The sequence below is a fragment of the Oncorhynchus mykiss genome, chromosome 16 (assembly GCF_013265735.2).
Source record: "Oncorhynchus mykiss isolate Arlee chromosome 16, USDA_OmykA_1.1, whole genome shotgun sequence".
Lineage (NCBI taxonomy): Eukaryota > Metazoa > Chordata > Actinopteri > Salmoniformes > Salmonidae > Oncorhynchus > Oncorhynchus mykiss.
The window spans coordinates 34,347,642-34,375,336 of record NC_048580.1 but is presented as its reverse complement, the minus strand read 5'-3'; the positions used below and the strand labels follow the sequence as shown (position 1 = coordinate 34,375,336).

The 27,695-nt window shown below is 43.6% G+C and overlaps 1 protein-coding gene across 1 annotated transcript in view; it reads left to right on the top strand.

The window, feature by feature from the left end:
- Positions 1 to 27,408, top strand: part of skia (v-ski avian sarcoma viral oncogene homolog a) — an 81,283-nt gene extending 53,875 nt beyond the window's left edge. The window contains exons 2-6 of the mRNA XM_021565658.2: positions 13,705 to 13,940; positions 14,977 to 15,263; positions 15,376 to 15,725; positions 22,615 to 22,845; positions 23,553 to 27,408. Coding sequence (XP_021421333.2) covers positions 13,705 to 13,940; positions 14,977 to 15,263; positions 15,376 to 15,725; positions 22,615 to 22,845; positions 23,553 to 23,732 — 1,284 coding nt within the window. The 3' untranslated portion in view covers positions 23,733 to 27,408. The remainder of the gene's footprint in view (positions 1 to 13,704; positions 13,941 to 14,976; positions 15,264 to 15,375; positions 15,726 to 22,614; positions 22,846 to 23,552) is intronic.
- Positions 27,409 to 27,695: the final 287 nt, after the last annotated feature.

The window sequence follows — 27,695 nt, the reverse complement described above, 5'->3', positions numbered from 1 at the left end:
GGGGTGGGGGGCAGTGTTGTGAAGATCTTCATCTGATTTATAGACCAGCATTGTCCGGGTTAAGGGAGGGTTTCACCGGGGTAGGCCGTCAATGTAAAATAAGAATTTAGTCTTAACTGACTTGCCTAGTTAAATAAAGGTTAAATAAAATAAAAAGATAACCAAGTATAATCTCAGCGACTGTTTAACCAATAAAACAAACAACTTTTTGTAGCCTTATGGTAATTCCACGGTAGCAGAATAACGCTGAGACTCCGATTTTTCACTTTAAAATGTACGTCAAACAAAAAACAACCATTGCAAAGGTAAACAAACCATACAACTCTATGCACAATGACTAGTTTTAACAATTTCCACCGAATATTTTACAAAAACACATTTACTTAAAGAACAGTAAGAACCAGATGCCAAGTTTGGTAACAGAATGATGGTTTGTGATGTTTGTGCTGTCATTCTGTTACCAAACTTTGCATCTGTGCAAGCTAAAGTCCTGATTATAATTTTATTACACAGTGTCATTAGGCTGATGGTATCAATGGAAATGAATTGGCTGCTCATTGATTAACAATAACCATACCACCCCCCTGATGGTGCTGCTCATTGGTTTGTCCCTCACGTCCGCTGCTCTCCCTCCCACTACTGGCTGGTGGAACTAGGCTTCGACCTACAATAGGCTACAGTGTAGACATAACAAGGATTTGACAAACAGTAGACTGGTAGATTAGTATAGATGTCATTTTAGTTTCTAAATGTAAATGTCTAATATCTATAATTTTTAGCTAGACAGAGAAAAGAACGAACCGATAACACTGTTTGGTAACAAAGATTTGACACACATACTATAGTTAAAAGGCTGCTTTTATAGTTTAGACCTAGGAAGTATCCCAGGCAGACTTTTTATAGACATGAATTAAGCGTCAATATTTTCCAATAGACTTGGTTACGACCAAAGCCTTATTTAAAGAGTATTAGCGTAGACACAGTTCTAACTTGGACACTTAGTATTTACCTTGGATGAACTCATGGGCTGGCATTCTGCTGCTTGTTTGCATGGCTGGTTAAATTGTATGGTACATTGATTGGGAAGGGAGCGAGAGAAGGGGGGAAAAAATCCAAATTGCCCATCGGGCATGCAGAGCGTCATTAGTGAGCTTGTGTCTGAAAGCTGTCAGAAACATTCCATCACTCCAACGTTGGAACGTTGGTGTAACAACCCCCGGACCACCATGCCTCACTCACCGAACAGCCTTGACTTCGAGTCAAGCCACTGACTAGCAAGACAAGCTGCTGCAGACACTGAAATGTGACTTTGCGGCAGACAAAAGCACAGAAGCTGACATTTTCTTCCCGCTCAGCCAAGGCTGGAATGTCAGTGTCTTGGTGTAGCGTCAACTTGGTGCTGTGCAGTACTTGACAGTTGTGACGGTTGGCTTGGACATTTTTTGTGGTTTTCCAAAAATAACCTCATCGCTGTCACAGTTAGTGCAGGTTGGAAGACACCGCTAGGCTTAACAACTTGGGGGAGAATGTTAAGCTGAGCCATTGGAGTCAATGGAGAAACTTTGTTGGCCATGCATCGCATGCTCCTCAGGCCACCATGCAGTATCCCCCGACGATGTGACCTGACGTCTCTCGGCTGGGCCTATTTCCCGATTGTGATTGGCAGCTTCCTGTCGGATAGTCTAACATTTAATAGTGTTTGTTTGGGCGACTTCAGCCACTCCTGCTTTCTAGTGGTTTGCAAATGAGATGGCAGCCACTGTCAAAATGCCAGTGGCTCGACCGTAAATGTCTCGCCCCCCCCCAACCTCGCACCACAGGAGCAGGCCACTATATGCAAAAGTTGCCCATCGCATCATTTCCATAGTGTTTGACTGTCGGAGGGTATGGAAAACAGCTGGCTGGCCATCACATTGAGTGTTTTGTCATGACAGTTGTGGACAAGCACACGCATTGTCATTGCATTTAAAGTGTTGGAATTTGTGCTAATGCTATAGTACTGACATATGATTGCCTGTCCTAGGCGGGTTTGTTCTGGGTAGGAGAGGGGAGGACTAGGGGCGGCTGCAGCTGTTCCACTATTGACTGTCTTGCAGTCTAAATGGGAAGGGAAGCGGAAAAGCTGGCTCTATGGAAGCGAGTGTATAACCAGTGAACTGCTAAACTGAACAGCAGCAATACATTGGCTACTTTACATACAGGATATGATATCCGAATTACAATGTGCCATTTTCTACAATCCAAATCTCTTATTGTAATTGAAGTGGATGGACATGATATCTTAATTATCTCTGAAAACATGCGTCACATTGTCAACGTCTCCCCCCCACAAAGGCCCTGTAATTTTTCTGAAACCTTTTCTGACAGCTTATTCTTTGCATCTCCCACTTGTTCTCCTGCACTATCATACATTGCAGTCACTATGGAATTCAACACAGCATGCTCCATTCTATCCAGACTCAGCCTTCCCCTCCGCCTTCCTTGTGGAGTACATATAGAGAGGGACAAAACGTCAGTCCTACTATGTAATAGAACTTGTTTCTCCTGCTCCGATGATGATGTATCCAGCGTGGTCCATCTACTGACCTGCATGTCTGCAAGCTCATTACCGTAGCCCCGAGCGGCCCACCGAATGCCCAACTACAACAAACACGTCCGTCAGTGAACACAGTCCGCCTTCTGTACGCTCCACAGGAGTGGCTGTGTCTCAGGAAGTGTCCAAAATCGGCATTGGGAGTCGCGCTCGCTGCCATACATCAACCACCACGGCTGACTTGAATCGGTTTGAAAAATGGCTAACCTACCGTGCCCCATAGGAAGGAAGAAGACGAAAGGGAAGGAGAGTGACCACCCGTTCTCTCTTTTAGGATAAATGTGTTCTCTGGCGTGTTAGAGATCTGAAAAACTTGCTGTCTCAGATGGTTCAGGGCTCATGCAGTTGTGTGTGTGAGAACTGGGAAGCATGCTCCCCCCCCCACCCACACACACGTGTTTTGGATGTTTTCTTTCAGGATTGTCTAAGGCCCTAACCTTAGTTGCGCCCGGCGGGAAACTGCGACCGAGATCCGTTTGTCGTATCACACGTTCCCCGGTTTTAATCAAGAGGATTGAGCAGACAGCTCGGCTGGGGTCAATCCCCGAAGAGCCTAATCCCGCCACATCCCACATCCAGCCCCCGGTTTTATCTCAACATCCGTCGGAAAGAACCGGAAAAACTGTAGGAAAAACGGGAGCCTGGGACTTTGGTGACCATAAAAGCCATAAAAGCTCCATTCTGAAAAGAGTCCTCAATTAGAATTTTAAAAGATGAAAAGGAAGGGGGCGCCCGGCTGAGATGGAGCCGCTTAATCGGAGTGTCTCCCCGGGTTGCTATGGAGAAGGAGGTAGAGAGAGGATTTATAGGATTTTCTTATGAAAATGAGGGCCAGCGCTGACATAGAGTCAGTCTAACACACAGATGCACACACACACACACACACACACACACACACACACACACACACACACACACACACACACACACACGGCAGACAATGCCAGGTGGCAATAATCAGACTTCTCCAGCTCAGACTCTGCCGTAGGCAGAGGGGAGAAAGGGCTCCTGCTCTTTGACCTGCACTCTACTCAATACGGGCTAGCCTCCCAGTCTGTCTAGTGTCACACACTCTGGAATGGCATCACAGTGACAGCAGTTTAACCGTTGGTAAACAACTACCCTTTACATGGTATACTCTAGCACATTGGCCCCTACGTACACACACTCACGTTCAAATAAACAAACTACTTATACACACACAGACCCCATACATTTTAAACAAATACACTAATTTCTCCAGCTTCCTTGTGGACCTTGATATTGACATGAATAGTCCCCTTATACATGCCGTGGATCGGTCTCGAGTGCTACTTCGATGTGAGTACGATTACTTGAGAACCCTAGAATACTCACCCTTCATTCTACTCACACCTTTTACCATTTCCATACCTTTCATTATCCTCAGTGTCTCGAGGTCCATTGACTCCTATTCAATGTGGCACAATATCCACCTCTTTCATCAACAAACCACTCCACCTCTAAGTGATTGCTTCAAGGTCCTCTTTCCTTACGCCGAATTCCATATAGGAGCTAATAGAAACAATCAAGCCACCAAGTTTAGTCAGCCCCTATGGGCACAAAATCCCAAACTCATACCAGCATACCACTTGCAATGAAGCAAAGGATTACATTCCAAGTGGTATGCCAGTGTGAATATTGAAACGTAGCGCAGGCGATGGGCTATACGGACAGGCAGCCGTAGTGGCTGTAGAAAAAGAGAACAATCCAGATCCTACATTTCAGAACTACTTCTGTTCTATTGCTTCTATTTCTATAATAGCCACCACCCTCTAGAGTGAGCCGACGTCTCCTCTTCCTGGTTCTGTGTGTGGCGGCTCCCCCCTTTGGTAGATTGGTAGAGAGAGAGGGAAAAAGGAGAAAGCAGCAAAGCGGCTTTGGGTGCGGGCGATCGAGGTTAAGATTGTAATTGGTCGTCTGTCCTTATCCCTGGTATTGGCAGGCTCCAGGGAAGGGCTTTAGCCTTATAGACAGGGGAGGGGGGATTGTGATGTCTAGCCTGTGCTGCCTCACAACTAGCCTGACTAAATTCCCCACCCCATGCCTGGGCCTTAGTGCACCACACAAACACACAGACAGACACACACACATAGAGAAAGGCAGCTTGCTGCTCAGCTGTTGTCAATGCAGCTCTGTTCAATAACTTAAAGCAGTTACAACAAGGTTAGCAACAGATAGGCACACTGCATGGGGAAAGTCCGGTGGCTGGTCTCAACTGCTTGAGACATGCATCCCTCCTTCCTCCTATCCCATTGCAATCACTGATTTAACGTGATAGGTTTTCTACCTTGAAGTTGTCTTTAAAGCTATCCGTATTCTGTCAAACAGCAAAATCCTCAAAAGAGGATTACGGAGAAATGCCTGTTTTCAAGTATTGAGAGGGGGCCTAACGTTATCTATGTGAGTGCAGGGCACCCCATGGTGTGTTTTGTTTGGGGTGTCTATAGAAGTGCAGTTGGGAACAGTTGGGAGTTTTAGGTCCTCAGATCTGTGATTTATTGTTATGGAGTAAGGCTTGTCTCCACAACTTAACCCCACACTGCAGCTCTTTGAAGTGTGGTCGTGGGCATGTTTGCTTTTTTTGTGTGGCACAGCTTGTGTGCGTGTGTGTGTGTGTGTGTGTGTGTGTGTGTGTGTGTGTGTGTGTGTGTGTGAAATTTGGCATAGGTGTGTAAACATGCCTGTGTGTGTGTGTGTCTGTAGCAGTGAGAGCTTGCACACTGCTTTCTGGGGATTGTCTGTGTGTGGTATGTTTAGGGCGTCACATGTCGAGGCATGTGCAGCAATAGCCTGAGCACCCAAAAACACTGTACCTGCTGGTGTTCCACTGCCCCGTAAGTAATACTTGGAAATCAAACTGGCGGTGTGTGTGTGCCTCCGTGCCAGCTGGAGCATGCAATGCCCACACACCCCTCACTGCAATTGATGTATTCACTCAGCCATGCGGCTTAACCCTTTCACATACAACCTCAACCGGCCCCCGAGGGCACTGAATCTCAGTGCTAGAGGCGTCACTACAGGCACTGATTCCACCCTGGGCTGTATCACAATCGGCCGTGATCGGGAGTCCCATAGGGCGGAGCACAATTGGCCCAGCATCGTCCGGGTTAGGGGAGGTTTTGATCGGGGTAGGTCGTCATTGTGAAATAAGAATTAGTTGCCTAGATAAATAAAGGTTAAAAAAATAAAAATAAAAAAAACGGGGGTGCGCTTTCACACACACACTAGGCTCAACTGTACACCCACCCCGCCCCCAACACACACACCGTTCCCCTCGCCTTGTTGTTCACATCTGCTCCTATGAAAACGGGCCTTAGTTTTCCTCAGTGGATTCCTCTCCTCAGTCCCTCTCAGCCTTTCCCTAACCAGAGCAAGCCTTTACGAGGCTGTAAAGGCTGGCATTCTTGTTCTCTTCTGCCATTCCCACTCAGAATAATCCATATGAAGGGGAGGCCTTCTGATGCCAAATAAACTATCTGGAGTGGACTTTAAAGCCCTGTCATAACCCACGGCAATGAAGCCCCACCTAAATTGGCCGGCATTCCTTTGAGAAATGTTGTTTCTTCTCTCTAGGCTAGCTATTGCCTCAACAGCACCCAATAGCTATGAGAAGTACGGCACTGTGATATGGTGAGAAGGCATGGCCACATGACCATGTTTGATTGTCCTTGAGTTGTGTTCTGTTACTTGATGGTCAGTCATGTTATCATTAAGATGGGGAGTACAATTATTCTCCATTCATGGCCAGGAAGGAGGAGATATGCACATACACACGCGCGTGCACATACACACACACACACACACACACACACACACACACACACACACACACACACACACAGAGATCGATAAAACTGTCCATTAGTGTGTGGCAGGGATTAGAACAACTTTTAAAATATAGTCAATTGAATTATCTAGCTTTTAGATGGCTATAAAACATTACTTGTTTGGATAGTACGGCAGACATTGAATTATTTTCTATCATTATGTGCCTATGTGAAAATGGACACTTTGCTCTTTGGCCCATCTTACTTGGCCAGGGGCCAAAGAAGTCAAAAGCAACAAATATTTAGTTGTGATATTTGAGTTTTCCAATACTCTTCTTAATTGCTCACTACCCACTGGTGTTGAGACACATAAGGTGACAAAGCTGGCTTTGAAACCTTCACATAAGTCAGACATCATTCCATGCTTCATAGCATGGCATGTTCATAAGCCATTTTATGGCCAGTTGGTGTAGGGTTATAACATGTCATGTCACAATGTGGACATGTCGTTGTGTCTAGCTATGCACAGCCATCCAACGTGTCGTGTTAGCATTTGGCTAGCATTTGATCCCTCCACAATCAGCTAGCTTCAACTAGCAGACAGACCGGCTCATGTTTTACTTTGGCACGGGTGGGGGGGGGTATAGATATGGATGGAGGATGGAAAAGTCCAGCTGTATTTGCTTACCATGGCCACCCCCCATGCTTCAACCCTTCCTCCAGTGGAGCCGATCCCTCTCTGGCTTAGGGGAACCAGTCTCGCGCTATTCCCACGGAAACAGTTGCCAAAGCAAATTTGGCCATAGGAAATGGAGCCCCCCCGATTTCCCTCTCTCACTCTCCCTTTCCCTCTCTCACTCTCCCTCTTTCTCTCACTCTCCGACCTGGTTTAGACTATTCTGAAGCACTGGCGCTGCGCCAGGTCTTTGTGTGTGTGTCAGAGTGGGTGTGTGGTCACTGCTCTCTGCTAGGCCTTCAAGTAACTTTCCAGTGTTTCCAGATTTCTATGAAATATGACGTACTATTAATTACAATATGCGTTAAAAAGCAGCTTTTCTGTGTTGGAATGGTGTGGGCGTCTACTGGTTATTAAAAATATTAATGTGAGTAGACTGCTGAGTGGACAGCTCGTCCTCCTCAGGTGGATGACGTCAATCCTCTATGAGGAAATGGCAAGCATTTTTTAAACAGCCTGTTTCAGATAAAAGTTTTTCAGATAAAGTGTTTCTTTTTTTTTATTTCTTAATGTATGCTTTGGCCACATATGAGTATAGGATGAGTCAACCCTGTTCTGGTTATAGGTTGAAGCTCAGTGCTAAATTAAAATCACCCTATCATTATAAATAAGCCAATATGACACCAATCTCGATGAAAATTCGCAAATCAATTTGATTGGAGGTACACAACACACGCCTTTCGTCACGATCCGTCTGTCCATTACCAAAAATCCACATACCAGATTTTATAACAGGGTGGTTAGCAGTTGAGTTTTAAGAGTATTTCTTATAGTACCTAGCTCAAATTCTAGCCGTTGAATTAATACGAGAATATAGCATCCATAAAGTTATCATTGGACTTAAAAACGAATTGTTTACGTTTGTAGGGTGCAACAGTTTTTATTAAATTGATAATTTAATAATCCGTTAAGAAACATTGTGACACTTTTTTGTACAAATTCTGACAATGCTACCATATTTTGTAGCCAAAACTCAAGAGTATTGCTGCCAGTCATTTGAAGTGTATGCTAACAAACCTAGGCTACTCTATATAGCTAGCTATATGGTGGTATTCAAGCTGAGGTTAATCAATAAATGCAAACAGATATTTTAGTTAGCTAATGTTAGCTTGCTTGTACAAAGCCCAGCAGTTAGCCAGCCACTGTATCTAGCTAACACCAGTCAACTGAAAGCTAGCTAGCTAACGAAGAGGCAAATAAAGGTAGCTAGCCAATGAATGTGGTTTTGTTTTAATTAGCTAGGTAGTTAGCTAGCTAACGTAACGTTATACCAGTCAAATGAGAGCTAACGTTGGCTAGGTCGCTAACTAACAAAAGAGGAAAGCTCGTTAGCTAGCTAGTAAGGTTTTTCACATAAGGCTGAAGTCATCATGTTTAAACTGCTGAACTAGGCGCTTGCGTGTAATCGGAGCACAACAAAAATATGCATTATTGAATTATGAGTTAACAGCATGTTAACATTTAAAAGTGAGATTTTCACTGGAAAGTTACTTTCAGGCAGGATGGGAGGCCTGTGGAACAAGGAAAGTCATTAACTGCTCCCTCTCCCTCTATCTCGCATTCTCCCTCTCTCTCTCTCTTGCTTCTCTCTCACACATTTGTATTTAAGGGAGAGTTTCTGTAGTCTGCTTAAATATGATCCCTCGCCACGCAGTGGTTATCTTGCCTCTTTTTCTTTTACTTCAGTCTTTCCCTTCTCCCCTTTCGCTCCCTCCCTCTCTTTCCATCTGCCCAGACACCTTCTCTCTCCTCCTCCCCTTCTCTCTCTCTGATGTGGCTAGGGTGTGTGAGACTCCTGTCCCCTTGGGACCTGAGCCTAATTTAGCTGCGGCTGGCTAGCCTGTTCTCCCCTTTTTGTGGTGGCCCTAGCCTGGGCCTCTAGCCTAGCCTAATGTAGCCGAGCACAACCACGTAGAAGGGCCTGTTATGTCTGTCCCCATGGACTCTTCCTGGAAGTGGAAACCTCACTTGAGGAGGAACAACACCAGACCGCATTCTGTTCTGGGAAAGCCCAAAGTGCATCAGCCATATAAAAAAAAGACAACTATGTTCTGTAGTCTGTATTTTCTGAAAGTTATCAACATTGTCCTTCCATAAGGACGTGGAGACTAAGAGAATGCTGTCAGGAGCAAAGTCTTAACGTTGGACTTACATGATATTTATATATTCCATTATTTTACTTTAAAATGAGTGTATTGTTGTGTATTGTTAGAAATTACTGCACTGTTGGAGCTAGGAACACAAGCATTTCTCTACACCGGCAATAACATCTGCTAAATATGTGTATGTGACCAATCAGATTTTATTTGATAAGGGATGGCTAGGACCGTTGGAGGTTGAAGTTGCAGGTTAAGGTTAAGTTGTGGAATTGGGCTGTTTTTGTTCTCGTATTAGGGAGACATGAAAAGAGATGGGGTTGCTAGATGAGGGTGTTTGTGTGTATGTAAAGGTAGTACAGATGCTGACCCCTCTCTCTCACTACAGAAGTCAGCTACCTGAACATATGCCTCTCGTCTCACCCCTTGCTGCTACTAGTACACACACACACGCGCGCGCGCACACACATGCACGTGCGCACACAGAAACGTGTCAGTAAATCCCTGGCTGTATATTTTGAACATGACTGCCTTAGAACAGGGATATTCAATCAACAACTGAATACACCCTCTCTATACAGCAGCCCAACTAGAAGGACTAAACATACTCACTTAACTGCTGAGCACAGAGAAAGTGTTCCTCGGTATATCAAAGTGAATACTAAATGAGGTACTTTCAAGTTTAGTCAGCAAAGCGAAGAAAAGTAGAATCTCCAAAATGCACATATCCAGTTGCACCGTACTTAGATATTTAAATAATTATAGTATAGAGTAGACACTTAAGATGAAATTGAGCCTAGTCTGCAGTGTTGAGCTTGTGTTGCTGTAACTCAAAAACCTGTTTATAGTTATTTACCTCACCGAGTACAGAGACACAGGTGTGTGTGTGTTTTAATCACATTTTCACGGAAACGTGTTGTCTGACGCCTGTTTGTTTGCCAGCAGATGTAGACTTTAGGTTTCTGCGGTTAAGGCGCAGTGAGACATCTCTCGCTTCATGTCCTTCTGCGAGCTAGCAGCGAACACTAGACAAGGTGCTAGGCTAATTTCCAGGAAGGCCCTCCCTTCCTGCAGTCACAGTGTGGCCCCTCCAGCGAGGAGGTCAAAGACAGGTCACAGGCAGGGTGGGACTCGATAGTTAGAGACTTTAATTTCCCCTTAGTCTGAGAGGATGTTAGCTTTGCACTACCTAACACAACATGTTTGGTGCCACATATACATAATCTAGCGCCACGGGCCATTCTTCTTTCTGACACAACCACGTCACTGACACTGTTGACAAGGTTTCACACTCAGGCCGCAAACTCAACGTGGAAGTGAGGTCGGCAGGCCAAACAGGAAGTGACCTCATTCACGCAGTCAATGTCACGGTCAGGGTTTGCCTAGACAACCAAGATGTAGTATAGTTGAAACCGGACCAGAATAAGACCAGAGTATGACATTGAACCGCATTGTCCGAGAGTTGCAGCAATTTGGTTTCATTTTGATCTTGAGATGGACATTTTAAATTGGGTTGAGATACGGTTGACTGTTTACCCCCGACAATTTGTTTGTTTACCTCCCTGTGTTGTCGGGACTTTTTTTCTTCATTCTAGCTTGGATTTGCTTGCTTGCTTTTGTTGAATGGAATTCTGCTTGTTTGGAGAGGACATCCTGTAATCTGTGTCACAAGAAATGCAGTGTTGAATTGAGACAGACAAACAGACAGAGGGAGGCAGGGACAGTGAGAGACAGAGACCGAGGGAGAGAGCAATGAAAATGACAGATTGTGTCATGGGAGTGTCAGTTCTACCTCTTGAGAAAACAGACCGTCTATCCACTGTACCACAAAGCATGGGCTTTTTCGGCGAGGAGGATTTTTTTCAAGCCTTTTTAGATCCGACAATTATCCTCCCACCAAAATTGCCAAGTCACATCCCCCCCCCCCCCCCAGAATCAAGCAATTCTCTAACTTACTAGGAATTTGATTGGCTCTGTAAACCTGTAACCTCTGTAAACCCTCATTGGATGTGTAGCATTGAGGGATTAGACATGGAGTTTGAGTAAGAGCCCCCTGCCTGTGTGGCCAGAGGTGACCTTTGCTTCCTTGTCTGCTCTAGTGTTAGCCTCAGCGCTAGCTAGCCATAGCATGAGTGTTTGACTGTGCTGAGCTGGATGCTACATTGGTGTACCACACGGTGATAGCTAGCAGACAGAAGAACTTGAAGAGTTTCATACAGGGCACATAGACTTACACTTAGCGTGACTGACAGAGTGTGACGTGCCCCACCCACATGAGCAGACACACACGCTGGCAGACATGCATGCCACACACTCATCCGGAGAGCTTCCTGGCAGCTGAGCATTACCCGCTACTCTCTCTATCTTCTCTCTCTCTATTTTCTCCCTCCTTACCTCCATCCACCCAGCCAGCCCTCATGAGAAAAGGCTTTGTCACGCTCTCAACCCCGGGTTATTCCTAGGCGGTGGGGGTGCAGATACTATGACTCCACCGAGGTGTGAGATTTCAAAAGCGGGCATTTTCAGTGAGCCGAAACTCGTCTGGGCATGTCTCTCACACAACTTGGCTAATCAAAGGCCTTATATTCGAGTGTGACATCCTGTCTATGCTGTGTAATCCAGACAGGATCATAAAAACAAGCCTTGCCCCTCCCTTTCTTCCACCGCACTCTTGCTATACAAGCATGTACTCTTGCCCCACATTTGCAGCCCAAGCCAGGAGATTCTCTCTCTCTGAAGTTATTCTAATAATCGATGATATTGGCAATCCTGTTGCAACGCAGTGGCTTGTCAGCATAGGGTTGTTGGCTTTCTAATACAAGTAGATGTGTCCCACCTTGTGTAGGACACACCACACGTACAGACACACACACACACACACACACACACAGTTAGTGTTGGGGTGTGTGTGAGACAATACGTTGGGAGACAGCAATGTTACGATTCACCTCGGCCCGTCCTTCAGATTTCACTTCCTTCCACAAAGCACTGCTCCCAGCATTTCCTGTTTGGTCTGGAAGACCTTGGCACGCGTCCAGAGTGCGTACGTACGTACGTACACACACACACGCACACACAGAGCCCTGGTTAGGTGGTCAGGTAGACGGAAGCAAGACATCTGCTCCTCTCAGAGACATTGGCCACGTCCCAATATTCCAAAGTGTCTTTTCTTCCTATGTCCTATTAGTCCTATAGTTCCTATTTCCACGTTCTCAATCATTTGAGTCGATTTTGTAACGATAGGCTATTGTATGTCTGTGGCCAAACATCACATGTGTGATATAACGAATGCTAGATTTGGGCTCTCTAATGTTGTTCTTGTGTACAACAATATATTACAATCAGCAATTGTGACATAAGGTTTGGTTTGTGTTATGATGCTAATGATGAGGGAGTGGAATTATATAGCTATTATACATTTCTATATCATTCCCAGATGCTCTGTTGTCATTCACTCTCGGTACAACTATTAGCATTTGCAAAAAACATGTGTATCTCTTTTTCAAGCAAGATAGTAGTAAAGGATACACAGCATTACGTTTATTGGTTGGCTCGAGAGAATGAGAAAAGGAAGAAGAGGAGAGACAGAGACTTGCAGTGAGGAGGGCTGCGGGGGAAGGGGGCGGGGGAGACTAGTGACAGCCACAGCTTGGAGAGGCTGAGGTCATGGCAGTCCGGAACACAGACCTGCCCTTGTCTGCTTTTTAAAGACTCCCTCAGCTCAGAGACAGAAAGAGAGAGAGAGAAAGAGAGAAAGAGAAAGGGATAGAGAGAGACGTCTCACCTCTGCTGAAATACACTGTAGTACAATTGTCTGGAGTACTGGCGTGTGCAGACTGTGTGTGAGTGTGAGCGCGTGTGTGTGTACTGTAAGTGTTTGAAGCAATGTAGCCTATCTTAGTGTCAACATTATTGCAAAACTGCTCAAAAGCTGTGACTGTTGATAGTTGTTTGACCAAAACAAGCTCAACCTCAGTCAAACAGTCTCTGTATGACTTATAAGTGGGTCATACAGTATGTCAATATACCAGCTGGTTAAGAAGGGCTTGCAAGCTCCAGTGTGAGAGTTGAGGCTTCCGTCTTGTGTTGTCTAACACTATAATAACCCTCAAGCACTCCCAACTATAGCAAATACACGCATACACACAGTCAACACCACTCCTAAATTTACACACACTTATAATCCGAGTTGTCAGACGCCTTTTCTGTGTTTCGAGGAGTTAATCGTTGATTTGGGCTCACGCATGCACACACACACAAACAGGCGAGAGCCATCTTACACCTCTGGATGCATTTTCAGTTCACTGGCATTAGAGACTGGTAGGCCATTGAGGATGCCAAGCAGGCAGTGCGGCTCAAATTGCCATCCGCTGGACAAAGAAAACGTCCGGTCTCTGAATAGAACATAGATTTGACCTTGTACTTCTAAAATTGCCCTACAATTTGTCTTACAAGCCATTTTCTCTTCTCTCCCTTCTTTTCTCTCCCTAGGCATCAGATCCCATCCCAGCCAAGAAGTCTAAACATGAAGACTTCCCATCGCTGCCCCTGTCCGCTGAGAAAGAGAAGCAACCCGATTGGTTAAGATCCCTCTCGGCTTCAGACAATACGGGGCTCAACTGCATCCAGCCCAGACAGAGACCCTCGGCTTTCAGGCCCTGGTCCCCTAATCTCTCGGCTGGGGACAAAGAGACGCCCAACCGCCCTCTGGCTGCACTGAGAGACAGGTGAGCTCAACATACGCACAACAACAAACAACAGCACACTACCCTGAAGAAACACACATGTCGACATAGTACACCAAGTCCATGCTTTAAACACACGTCAATCATCCAAGTCTCTAAAACAGGGGTATCAAACATCGCGAGGGTGTTCAATCCAGCCCATGGGTGGTTAGAGTTAAAATACTTTAAAATGACTCAATATACTTTAAAATCACTACAACCAAATCGAAACTGTGTAGAAATGATTATGGACCAATATTCACACAGTTTCTTGACTGTCCAGCTCGCTAATAATCACTGTGCACAGTCAATGAACCTACATTCATACAGTTTATTTATTGACAGTCAGGGAGCAAAAAAAAAACAAAAAAACACATGGATAGAGAGACTATTTTTTTCCAAGTTTCAACGGCAAGGAAATATAACCAATTTTCAGAGCGTCCCTCCGGACTTGGGTGAAGACCGAATGCTCCCCCCGGGACAAAATTAGTTCAACACCCCTGCTCTAAAACAATGAAAAACCCCCACTGTTTAAAAGCAGCAACAGTTTGGTTGCTTTGAGAGCACAACCACGGCAGCCATTTTGGATGGGAATTTTGTGCTCATTCCTATGTCACTGAGGTGCTCCCTCCCAGAATGCCTCACGATCAGGAGGGCCCACCGGCTTGTCTGGGTGGGCTGAGGTCAGGGGGTAGTGCTGACTGTACCGCCGCCTCCCACACGGCACCACTCACACACACTCAACCGTGTGCACCCACTCGGAGTGAATCACCACACACACATAAGCACATAATACACACATTACATTCACACATTACATTCACAATTTTTCACTTAGTAGGAGTGAATATCTAACAGACTATTACGTGTGGCTGTTGAACCCATTTTGAATTGTGACATAAAGTATCACGCATGCTCATTGTTAGCTCATTGTCAAAGCATCCGCAACATTCTAAATTATTTCCCTGTAGTCCAACCAAAAACACCTAAAAACCGATGTCCTGACATCCTCCTCTCTCTTTCTTTCTCTCCCTCTTAGCTTCTACAACTTCAAGACGATGGAGAGTGCCGTGGCCCCAAACGTTGCCCTCACACCCCTCCCCCCGGCAAAGGCGGGGCCACTGTCCCCGTCCGTGCCCAGCACCTTCCACCCCAGCGCCAGGGAGGCCCCAGGAGAAGGGGCCATCTCCAGGCCCCGGAAGAGGATGGCCACCGTGGAGCTCCCGCACCCAGGCCCTGAGCCCCTCTGCCCCCCATCAGCAGCAGCCAGCAAGCCCCCACAGGAGGACTCAGAAGTTGAGATTGAGGTGGAGAGCCGAGAGGAATGTGAGTATCCCAGAAACATGTCATGTTTAAGATTAAGTTTGTCAACAGCCAAAAACCTCTTTCTCTGACTCAAAACTTAACTTTACTCTCTCTCTATCCTCTCCTTCCCCAGTCACTTCGTCCCTTTCCTCCCTCTCCTCCCCATCCTTCACCTCCTCCAGCTCGGCTAAGGACCTGAGCTCACCTGGCGCACAGGGCCCAGCGTGTACATTGACGTCAGCTGTATTGACCCCAGAGGGTGGCCCTCTCACTGGGGTAGCAGCAGTGGCAGTGGTGGTGGCCCCCGATGTACCCGGGGCCGGGGGTCTTGAGTCGGAGCTGGAGACCCTGAGGCAGGTGCTGGACAGCGGGCTGGACTCCAAGGAGTCTAAGGAGAAGTTCCTGCATGAGATCGTCAAGATGAGGGTGAAGCAGGAGGAAAAGCTTGGCACAGCTCTGCAGGCCAAACGCAGCCTCCAACAGGTACAGAGACCCATCAATCAACTATCCTATATCCCAATTCATGTACCCTGAGTATACTAAACATTAGGAAAGCCTTCCTAATATTGAATCAATTCGTCGGGGCATGGTCTACATGGTGTGGAAAGCATTCCACAGGGATGCTGACCCGTGTTGACTCCAATGCTTCCCACAGTTGTTGGCTGGATGTCCTTTGGTTGGTGGACCATTGTTGATACACACGGGAAGCTGTTGAGCGTGGAAAACCCAGCAGCATTGCAGTTCTTGAGACACTCAAACCTGTGCACCTGTCACCTACTACCATACCCCGTTCAAAGGCACTTAAATCTTTTGCCTTGCCCATTCACCCTCTGAATGTCACACATACACAATCCATGACTGAATTGTTAAATTACTTAAAATTCCTCCTTTAACCTGTCTCCTCCCCTTCATCTACACTGTTTGAAGTGGATTTGACAAGTGAGATCATAGCTTTCACCTGGATTCACCTGGCCAGTCTATGTCATGGAAAGAGCAGGTGTTCCTGATGTTTTGTACACTCAGTGTATATTTAATCAAATATCCATAAATATTTATAAAATATAAAATATATAGAATTGCAGAGACCGGTTGATGAACTATCCCTGTGTGATGGGGAACCTTGGCTAAGATCTGACAACTCCCAGGGCTAATGTCTAGGTTTTAGCCCTATTCTTATGCCAGTTTGTCTTAGTTTCCTCAAACTCTAAGTGCCAGACGGAGGGCAAAATGTTAAGAACTCAGATGACTGGCGGCTTACACCATGACTTGGCAAAAAAACATTTTAAACGGATGTTGCTGCAAAACCAGTCGGAGCAGACTTCCATTTTTATTTTGGTATTGGAAAGAAACCATTTTTTAAACAAACGACAACTGTGTGTGTGTGAAGGTACACAACGTGCATCCTCCGACATAGAACATTATTCAAAAGTTCCACTTAAGTGACCAAATAGGACATTTTGTAAATTGAGCAAGTAGAACGGGGGATTTTTTTTCTGTCCTTTTAATCATACTTTTACGAAATAGCTAACAAAGCTTGACGACTGACATGCTTGTCCTGGCAGTTAGGTTCCCATGAGAAGGGTGTTTCTATATACACACACACATATACACATAGAGAGAGATAAATCTCTTAGTCTCTCAGTTTCAAAGAGGAAGGAAACCTCACATCTGTTCGCCCCCTCGTCTCCTTAACCCTTCACTCAGAGGACCTCACCCATCCCTATAGTAAACTCTGTGGGCTGTGCCGTATTGAAATAGGAATTCTAGGTACATGTACAGTATATGGAGGAAAGCTCTATTTGGTGACCTGCCTATGAATGTATCAGTAGCTAGCCTACACGTTCTTAACTTTGCATCCCTTGACTGAAACCACTTGACTTGTTCAACTACAGTTGAAGTTGGAAGTTTACATACACCTTAGCCAAATACATTTAAACTCTATTTTTTTCACAATTCCTGACGTTTAATCCAAGTAAAAATTCCCTGTTTTAGGTCAGTTAGGATCACCACTTTATTTTAAGAATGTGAAATGTCAGAATAATAGTAGAGAGAATGATTTATTTCAGATTTTGTTTCCTACATCAGAACTTTACATTCACTCAATTAGTATTTGGTAGCAGTGCCTTTAAATTGTTTAACTTGGGTCAACCGTAGCCTTCCACAAGCTTCCCACAATAAGTTGGGTGAATTTGGGCCCATTCCTCCTGACAGAGCTGGTGTAACTGAGTCAGGTTTGTAGGCCTCCTTGCTCGCACACGGTTTTGTGTGCACATTTGTAAACAACAGCTGGTGCACAAAATCTAAGGAAGTCTCTAGATTTTGCTCGCCTGAAGTGGAGTATATTGTGATAAATTGCAGGCCACAGTTTTCAGCTATACTTTTCGTGGATGTTTACTTACCACCACAGACAGATGCTGGCACTAAGTCAGCTGTATAAGGAAATAAGCAAACAGGAAACCACTCACGCAGAGGCGGCGTTCCTAGTGGCCGGAGACTTTAATGCAGGGAAACTTAAATCAGTTCTACCAAATTTCCATTAACATGTTAAATGTGCAACCTGGGGGGAAAAAATTCAGGGTTAAGATTGGATCACAATACACCGGCTCCGATGCTCATCTTATGTGGCAGGGCTTGCAAACTATTACAGACTACAAAGGGAAGCCCAGCCGCGAGCTGCCCAGTGACATGAGCCTACCAGACGAGCTACAAGCAATGCTCGCTTTGAGGCAAGCAACACTGAGGCATGCATGAGAGCATCAGCTGTTCAGGATGACTGTGTGATCATGCTCTCCGTAGCCGATGTGAGTAAGACCTTTAAACAGGTAAACACAAGCCTGCGGGGCCAGACGGATTACCAGGACGTGTGCTCCGGGCATGTGCTGACCAACTGGCAGGTGTCTTCACTGACATTTTCAACATGTCCCTGATTGAGTCTGTAATACCAACATGTTGCAAGCAGACCACCATAGTCACTGTGCCCTAGAACACTAAGGTAACCTGCCTAAATGACTACAGACCTGTAGCACTCACGTCCGTAGCCATGAAGTGCTTTGAAAGGTTGGTAATGGCGCATATCAACCCCATAATCCCCGAAACAATAGACCCACTCCAATTTGCATACCGCCCAAACAGATCCACAGATGATGCAATCTCTATTGCACTCCACACTGCCCTTTCCCACCTGGACAAAAGGAACACTTATGTGAGAATGCTATTCATTGACTACAGCTCAGCGTTCAACACCATAGTACCCTCAAAGCTCATCACTAAGCTAAGGATCCTGGGACTAAACACCTCCTGATGGGTCGCCCCCAGGTGGTGAGGGTAGGTAGTAGCACATCTGCCACGCTGATCCTCAACACTGGAGCTCCCCAGTCCCCTCCTGTACTCCCTGTTCACCCACAACTGCATGGCCAGGCACGACTCCAACACCATCATTACATTTGCAAACGACACAACAGTGGTAGGCCTGATCACCGACAATGACGAGACGGCCCATAGGGAGGAGGTCAGAGACCTGGCCGGGTGGTGCCAGAATAACAACCTATCCCTCAAGTAACCAAGACAAAGGAGATGATTGTGGACTACAGGAAAAGGAGGACCGAGCACGCCCCCATTCTCATCGACGGGGCTGTAGTGGAGCAGGTTGAGAGCTTCAAGTTCCTTGGTGTCCACATCAACAACAAACTAGAATGGTCCAAACACACCAAGACAGCCATGAAGAGGGCACGACAACACCTATTCCCCCTCAGGAAACTATAAAGATTTGGCATGGGTCCTGAGATCCTCAAAAGGTTCTACAGCTGCAACATCGAGAATATCCTGACTGGTTGCATCACTGCCTGGTACTGCAATTGCTCGGCATTGCAAGAGGTACCAGAGTGCCAAGTCTAGGACAAAAAGGCTTCTCAACAGTTTTTACCCCAAGCCATAAGACTCCTGAACATTTAATCAAATGGCTACCTGGACTATTTGCATTGTCCCCCCCCCAACCCCTCTTTTACGCTGCTGCTACTCTCTATTTATCATATCTGCATAATCACTATAACTATACATTCATGTACATACTACCTCAATTGGACCAACCATTGCTCCCTCACATTGGCTGACCAGGCTATCTGCATTGTGTTCCGCCACCCACCACCCGCCAACCCCTCTTTACGCTACTGCTACTCTATGTTCATCATATATGCATAGTCACTTTAACTTCTTATGGCTGCAGGGGCAGTATTGAGTAGCTTGGATGAAAGGTGCCCAGAGTAAACGGCCTGCTCCTCAGTCCCAGTTGCTAATATATGCATATTATTAGTAGTATTAGTATTAGAAAACACTCGGACGTTTCTAAAACTGTTTGAATGATGTCTGTGAGTATAACAGAACTCATATGGCAGGCAAAAACCTGAGAAGAAATCCAAACAGGAAGTGGGAAATCTGAGGTTGGTTGATTTTCAACACAGCCCCTATTGAATACACAGTGGGATATTGGTTATGTTGCACTTCCTAAGGCTTCCACTAGATGTCAACCGTCTTTAGAAACTTGTTTGATGATTCTACTGTGAAGTGGGACCGAATGAGAGAGGAATGAGTCAGGTCGGCCATGAGCTGACCATGCTCTGACCATGCGCGTTCACATGAGAGGGAGCTCTGTTCCATCGCACTTCTGAAGACAATGGAATTCTCCGGTTGGGACATTATTGAAGATTTATGTTAAAAACATTCTAAAGATTGATTCCATACATAATTTGACATGTTTATACGGACAGGAACGGAAGCTTTTGACATTTCGTCTAAAACTAGGGAACGCGCTTCATGACTTTGGATTTGTTTACCAAACGTGCTAACAAAAGTAGCTCTTTGGACATAGATTATTGACATTATCGAACTAAATCAAACATTTAACGTGGAACTGGGGTTCCTCAGAGTGCATTCTGATGAAGATCATCAAAGGTAAGGGAATATTTATAATGCTATTTCTGATTTCTGTTGACTACCCAATATGGCAGATATCTTTTTGGCTGCTTTGTTGTCTGAAAGCTGTACTCAGATTATTGCATAGTTTGCTTTTTTCGTAAAGATTTTTTGAAATATGACACAGTGGTTGCATTAAGGAGAAGTGTATCTATATTTCCATGTCTAACTATTGTATTTTCATCAACATTTATAATGGGTATTTTTGTAAAATGATGTGGCTCTCATCACCGGATGTTTTTGGAACTAGTGAACGTAAAGCGCCAATGTATACTGACATTTTTTTGTATAAATATGCACTTTATCGAACAAAACATATATGTATTGTGTAACTTGAAGTCCTATGAGTGTCATCTGATGAAGATTATCAAAGGTTAGTGATTAATTTTATCTCCATTTGTGCTTTGTGTGACTCCTCTCTTTGGCTGGAAAAATGGCTGAATTTTTCTGTGACTTGGTGGTGACCGAACATAATCGTTTGTGGTGCTTTTGCTGTAAAGCCTATTTGAACTCGGACACTTTGGTGGGATTAACAACGAGATTACCGTTAAAATGGTATAAGATACATGTATGTTTGAGGAATTTTAATTATGACATTTTTGTTGTTTGAATTTGGCGCTCTGCACTTTCACTGGCTGTTGTCATATCGATCCCGGTAACGGGATTGCAGCCCGTTACCGGGAGTTTTTACCCATATCTACATGTACATACTACCTAAATCAGCCTGACTAACCTGTGTCTGTATGTAGCCTCGCTACTGTATATAGCCTGTATTTTTTTCTGTTGTTTTATTTCTTTACCTACCTATTGTTCACCTAATACCTTTTTGCACTATTAGTTTGAGCCTGTAAGTAAGCATTTCACTGTATTATTTGGCACACGTGACAAATAAAGATTTTATTTTCTATAGGATTGAGGTCAGGGCTTTGTGATGGCCACTCCAGTACCTTGACTTTGTTGTCCTTAAGCCATTTTGCCACAACTTTGGAAGTATGCTTGGGGTCATTGTCCATTTGGAAGACCCATTTGCGACCAAGCTTTAACTTCCTGACTGATGTCTTGAGATCTTGCTTCAATATATGCACATAATTTTCTTTCCTCATGACGTTAAGTGCACCCGTCCCTCCTACAGCAAAGCACCCCCACAACATAATGCTGCCACCCCCGTGCTTCACGGTTGGGATGGTTTTCTTCGGCTTGCAAGCATTCCCCTTGTTCCTCCAAACACGACGACGGTCATTATGGCCAAAAAGTTCTATTTTTGTGTCATCAGACCAGAGGATATTTCTCCAGAAATACAATCTTTGTCCCCATGTGCAGTTGCAAACCGTAGTCTGGCTTTTTTATGGCAGTTTTGGAGCAGTGGCTTCTTCCTTGCTGAGCTGCCTTTCAAGTTATGTCGATTATATGACTCATTTTACTGTGGATATAGATACGTTTGTACCTGTTTCCTCCAGCATCTTCACAAGGTCCTTTGCTGTTGTTCTGGGATTGATTTGCACTTTTCGCACCAAAGTACGTTCATCTCTAGGAGACAGAACGTGTCTCCTTCCTGAGCGGTATGACGGCTGCATGGTCCTATGGTGTTTATACTTGCGTGCTCTTGTTTGTACAGATGAACGTGGTACCTTCAGGCATTTGGAAATTGCTCCCAAGGATGAACCAGACTTGTGGAGGTCTACAGTGTATTTTTTTGTCAAGCAAAGAGGCACAGAGTTTGAAGGTAGTCCTTGAAATACATCCACAGGTAAACCTCCAATTGATTCAAACGACGTCAATTAGCCTATCAGAAGCTTCTAAAGCCATGACATCATTTTCTGGAATTGTCCAAGCAGTTTAAAGGCACAGTCAACTTAGTGTATGTAAACTTCTGGAATTGTGATACAGTGAATTATAAGTGAAATAATCTGTCTGTAAATAATTGTTGGAAAAAGTTGATATCCTAACCGACATGCCAAAACTATTTGTGGAAGGGTTGAAAAACATGTTTTAATGACACCAACCTAAGTGTATGTAAACGTCCGACTTCAACTGTGTGTATTATAACACAGTACATTGTGCAGTAGAACGTTTTCAACAGACTTAATGTTACATTAAACTTGAATTGTTAGTTTGGATGAACTTTCATAGCGTTAAATTATTTTATAAAAGTTATCTCTTTATCTGTTTACCACGCGTTCACTATGAGATTCAGAGGATTCAAAGTTCAACAGGGGTTCCTCAGGCGCAATGTCAACAGTTAGCTTGTTGTCTGGTTTAGCGTCCCTGACTACATTTAATGCCAACTCTTCCTCTGTAGGCTAATGCTAATTTGCTTTTGCTAACCTGTACACGCTAATGCTAACTCAGTAATGCTACTGCTAGTTAGCTCATCCTAATGTTTACGTCAACTTTGTTCCCATAGGAGTTGGAGTTCCTGCGGGTGGCTAAGAAAGAGAAGCTCAGGGAGGCCACGGAGGCCAAGCGGAACCTGAGGAAGGAGATTGAGCGCCTGCGTGCCGAGAGCGAGAAGAAGATGAAGGAGGCTAATGAGTCACGCATGCGTCTGAAGAGGGAGCTGGAGCAGGCCCGGCAGCTCCGAGTGTGTGACAAGGGTTGCGAGGCGGGCCGCCTGCGCGCCAAGTACTCGGCACAGGTGAGGACACACACACACACACCATAGGCTACTCAAACCCAAACAGAGAAGAGGCCATAGTCAAAGTGTCTGTAGTCCGATTACATAAACACTCTGAAACTGAGGCTATCCCTGAAAGTAATTGCAGCATTTCTGTCTAACACCAAGGTTAAGCGCTCAAAGTAAAAAAAAACGTTCCTTCTGCGTGGTCGAAAACATATGGGTGTAACCCAAAGAGCACAGACACAAGATAAGTGCTAGCCTAAAGAGGAAACAGGAAGAGACGTGTAGTTCCTTTTAAGCATCATGGGAAATGTAGATTAGACAAAACAAAAGATAAGTACACTGACCTTGAGTCCTAGTTTCTCTAAAAAGAGCAATTTGCTTTCTAGCCCTGTCTTAAAAGCCTTTACTTGAGTGAATGTTTATAGTGTTTGTGGTATTTGGAGAGACAGCTTTGGTCTGTGTTGTTAGTTCACTGTTGTGTGTCTGGGTCGGAAAGTGGAGAGGCTTAGAGGTTTGCAATGGCGGGGGGAAGGATGTGGCTATGACGTCTTGCTGTCACACTGGCTGTGTGTGTGTGTGTGATTTAAGTTTTAAGAGTTAAAGAGATGATATTAGGTAGTAAACAAAAAAAAATACATAAAATGCTGAAAGTAGACACACTAAGCAGGTGTATTGTCTGGTTCCTAAGCTCAACCCTTCATGGTGTTTTTTTGTTGTTCCAGATCGAGGACTTGCAAATGAAGCTCCAGCATGCCGAGGCAGACCGTGAGCAGCTCCGGGCAGACCTAATGCTGGAACGGGAGGCCAGGGAGCACCTGGAGAGAGTGGTTAAGGAGCTGCAGCAGCAGCTGTGGCCCAAGGAGCAGGACAAGACAACCAAGGATACCCCCGCCAACAACTAGCCCCTTCCACCATCAACCCCCTTCCAATCCCCCACCATCAGCACCCCAAAACAAAACTACGCCCACCCCACCCAACCCAACCAGAGAGACTGAGTTAACAGAGACAAAATAGAGAAAAGCAGATATATCGAACCTCTATATGTGCACGTATCCATCCTCACAAAAAATGTATGAGTGCTTGGATGCATCCTTGGAGCAAGAAACAAAGCAAGTCAAACTCTGTATGTGTTACTAGGACAAGCACTGAAACGCACCTCTCCTCCAAAAACTGAAAATTGAACCTGAAGATGAAAAGAATATAGCACAAAATATGGTTGTGCCTGTATTTTCTCTGAGACAAAAACTGGTGAACATTTTGGATACAGACTTTTCTATGATGAAAAAAAAACATGATAATAATACAAGATATTAGACTGGCCTGTTTAGAAACAAAATGGAGGGCTTTCAAAATGGTAGACAGGAGGACTGGACTCTGCCCACGTGCCCGAGCAGGACTTCTACTCCATTTCCCGTGAAGAAGTTAAATCATTTTATGACTTTATAAGCTATTTAAGAGTGCATAGTGATATAAAAAAAAAATATTAAAAAAAAATCTTTGACTCTTTGTTCTATCAGAGCTTAAAAAAAGATTTACAAAATATATTAACAGACAACAAGCAAGACAAACTACCACCAGTACCACCATGGTTCGTCGGTGTGTAGAGCAGGCCATTGCGATCCACTGAGGAAAAGTTTGATATTTTTTGTTGTTGTACTATTCCAGAAATACATAACGTTTACTATGGGAGAGGTGAGGAGGATTGCATTGGACTAGATATTTTATCTCTTTGGAACTTGTAAAGAACTTATAAAGATAAACTTTGTGATCAATTTGGATCTGGGTGCAATCTGAAGCACAGACCTCTGTCAGTTTCCCCGGGACTGTTGGTTAAAACTAGCTTGCCTGTGTTTCCTCCTTTTCATTTGATTACCGAGAGTTGACATGACTTGCTCAAATTACGATAAAAAAATTAACCATTTGAATATTATGATTTTAGGGCTGGAAGTGGCACCTTTAGCCAGAACCACAAAATGTTATTTTTAATTAAATTATGTTATGTAAATATAGATATGTTTTTTTTTTACGTTACAATTATAAATCGCACTTTGTCATAACAAAATACTGTTATAATGCATTATACTCCCACTATTGTCTTCAATCTTCCATTGGAGAGGACATATCCATGACAAGAACAATATAAATCCAAGTGAGCATTTTGTTAATTATATGCAACTCATTTAAATGCAATGTATTCATGTGTTCAAGACAAAATATTGTAAATAAAATGAGAGAGAAAAGGGGTGTACACGCTTGCTTGCTGATACAGTTTGGGCTGTTGAAAAATGTCATTTCAATCATTTTTTGGCACTAATTATACCCTTTTGGCTGTTTAATCAATTGACACTCCTCAAAATAGAAAGGTAGTGGGACGTAAGATTGCAAAACACTCTTCGAGTGCCCATCTCTCCTACATTTTTGGTATTTATTAATACGCCAATGATTCATCGAAGTTCCAAGGTGTTAAACAGAGCTGTTTGACCAGTCATGGAAAAGCAGTGATTGTTAGAGTCCGAAGACACATTGCTCACATGTTTACCTGGGAGAAATGAATGATTAATTAAAGAATACATTTAATAATGCTCCAAATACACAGTGGGTACAATGCAATCCGAATGCACGTTGTGTTTATGCCATTTTCCTTTGGTTCTTGATGTTCTTGTTGTTGTTTTTAACGTGGGATATTTTTATTGCTTGTCTGTTTTTCCAAACAAAAACTCATATTTTCTTTCATATGCATGACATTTGAGAAGGTTTACCATACATATAGTCATTATTGGGCATTGATACTGTACATGTAAGGGTTTTATTGTGTTATGCAATATACAGCAAACATGTATTTTTTAAAGAAAAAAAACCCTCATTTTTAAAGGAAACTAAACTTTGTTTATTACATAGATCAGAAGAAGAACTACTTCACAAGTACACCCCAAAACACAACACAAGTTCAAACGCAATGCTGGACAACCTCAAGTGCCTGAAAGTGGGCAGATGGTTTCCAGATCAGGAACACTGGCGATGAAGTAATTGTAGCTGGCCCATAGGGACATGCTCAGAGTCAACTCCACCACGGGATGTCATTCCCGTCACAGTGCAGATGTCAAGCCTGTCACACGGTGCAGACACTGTCAATGGAGGGGATACTTTCTTTTTGCACTCTCGAGGGGAGTATCTAGAACATTCTCCCTCCTCTCAGCACTATCCCTCTCGACAGGCCTGACTTGACTTCCTTGCTCAAGTCACAAGATGAAGCTATTGCAGTTTACGGTAGTGATTACATTTACTCTACATTATTAACAAAAAACAATTTAATTGAATTACTTTTAAGTCTAAAAAAACAATAATATCTGTAATTCATTCAGAAATGCTCTTTCAGAGATATGCATGTCAAAAACAATTATAGGTATCAACAGAAAACGTATGTACCATAGCTATGCGGTATTATAAGGTTAATCTTGGTTGTAGATAAGGATGTCATACCAGTTTTACATGATCTGGTCTGCCTATCCAAAGGTGGACATCTATGACTAGTGAAGAGGGCATTATGTTGAAGCCTTAACCAACATTAGAAAGGGCAATGTTAATGAGAGACTAACACTGAGTTTGTGACTTTGACAGACCTTAAATTGGCACATTTTATAGTTGTTTTTACACTCAAACAAATTGATATTTGTAGTTTCCTTTTCATGGTTTTCTACAAAAAGGGGAGAAAATGACGACATTGGCGCTTCGCTCCCAAGTAAAATAAAAAAACGGTTAAATTATTTATCATTTTCTAAACAGGAACCATTTTCCTAAATGGACAACAATAAAGCAGCAATAACAGTACATATTCATAGATAAAACTAGCCAGTGTGAAGATTAAAAAATAAGAATTTACAAATGTAAATAATTTTTCATTTACAATATTGTATTATATATGTACAAGGTTTATCCTTATTCAAAAAGAAATCTTTTCTGACACAATAGCTGTCTTGTTTTTTTGAGTTTGTGTTTTAACCGAGAACATGTTTTAAAAAAATAATTATTGCAGTGCGTTAGAGAATATACCCTACATAAATATGTTTTTATCCCATTGTTTGGATATTTTTTTTTTTTACTGTAGAGTCTTTATATTGAATGACTTTTTTCACCAGTTCATATATATTTTTAACAATATATTCAATATCAAATAGTGTCCCCATGGTAAAAATGAGTCACACAGGAACTACCGTCACCTCGTAGATTTTTTTCCCCATCCTTGTATCTTTTTAGCCCTACGCTGCTGCTAATACTATATCAACTTTACAATTCTAGAAATATTTTTATGTAAAAGGTAAATGTGTGCTTTCTCGTTTATTAATCACGCATATAGTATGAAAAAAAAGCTTGGCTTATTTATCTATTCCTTCCTTTCCCTTGTTTTAGCCTTTTCCACCTCCCCCCATCGACACCCTCTCCCTCTCTCATGACACGGACTATATTGTAAAGTAAAGGACTTTATGAGATTATGTTTGAAAATAGCTATGCTTATATACCACAGTGACTGAATGTACAGTGTATAGATGCATTACCAGAAATAAAGTTGTTTGTCCAGATTATATGACCCACTTTTCTTTCTTATAACTGGTTGTTTCTTGCTTGTGACCATCAGTTTGACTGACTTGAATTCATCCCCCTACCTTGGGCGTCACAGGTTTTATACATGACAATGACTTAGAATATGTTGCAATAGCTATGCTGTTTACAGTATATATTGTTAGCGCTCTTATGAGCATGCATACCCCATTTGATATTGTGGCAGAGGTACGAAGACATGTAAATGTTGCTTAGTCATTGAGCTATTATTACTGTATCTTAGGTCATGAATTTAAGATTGAATACAT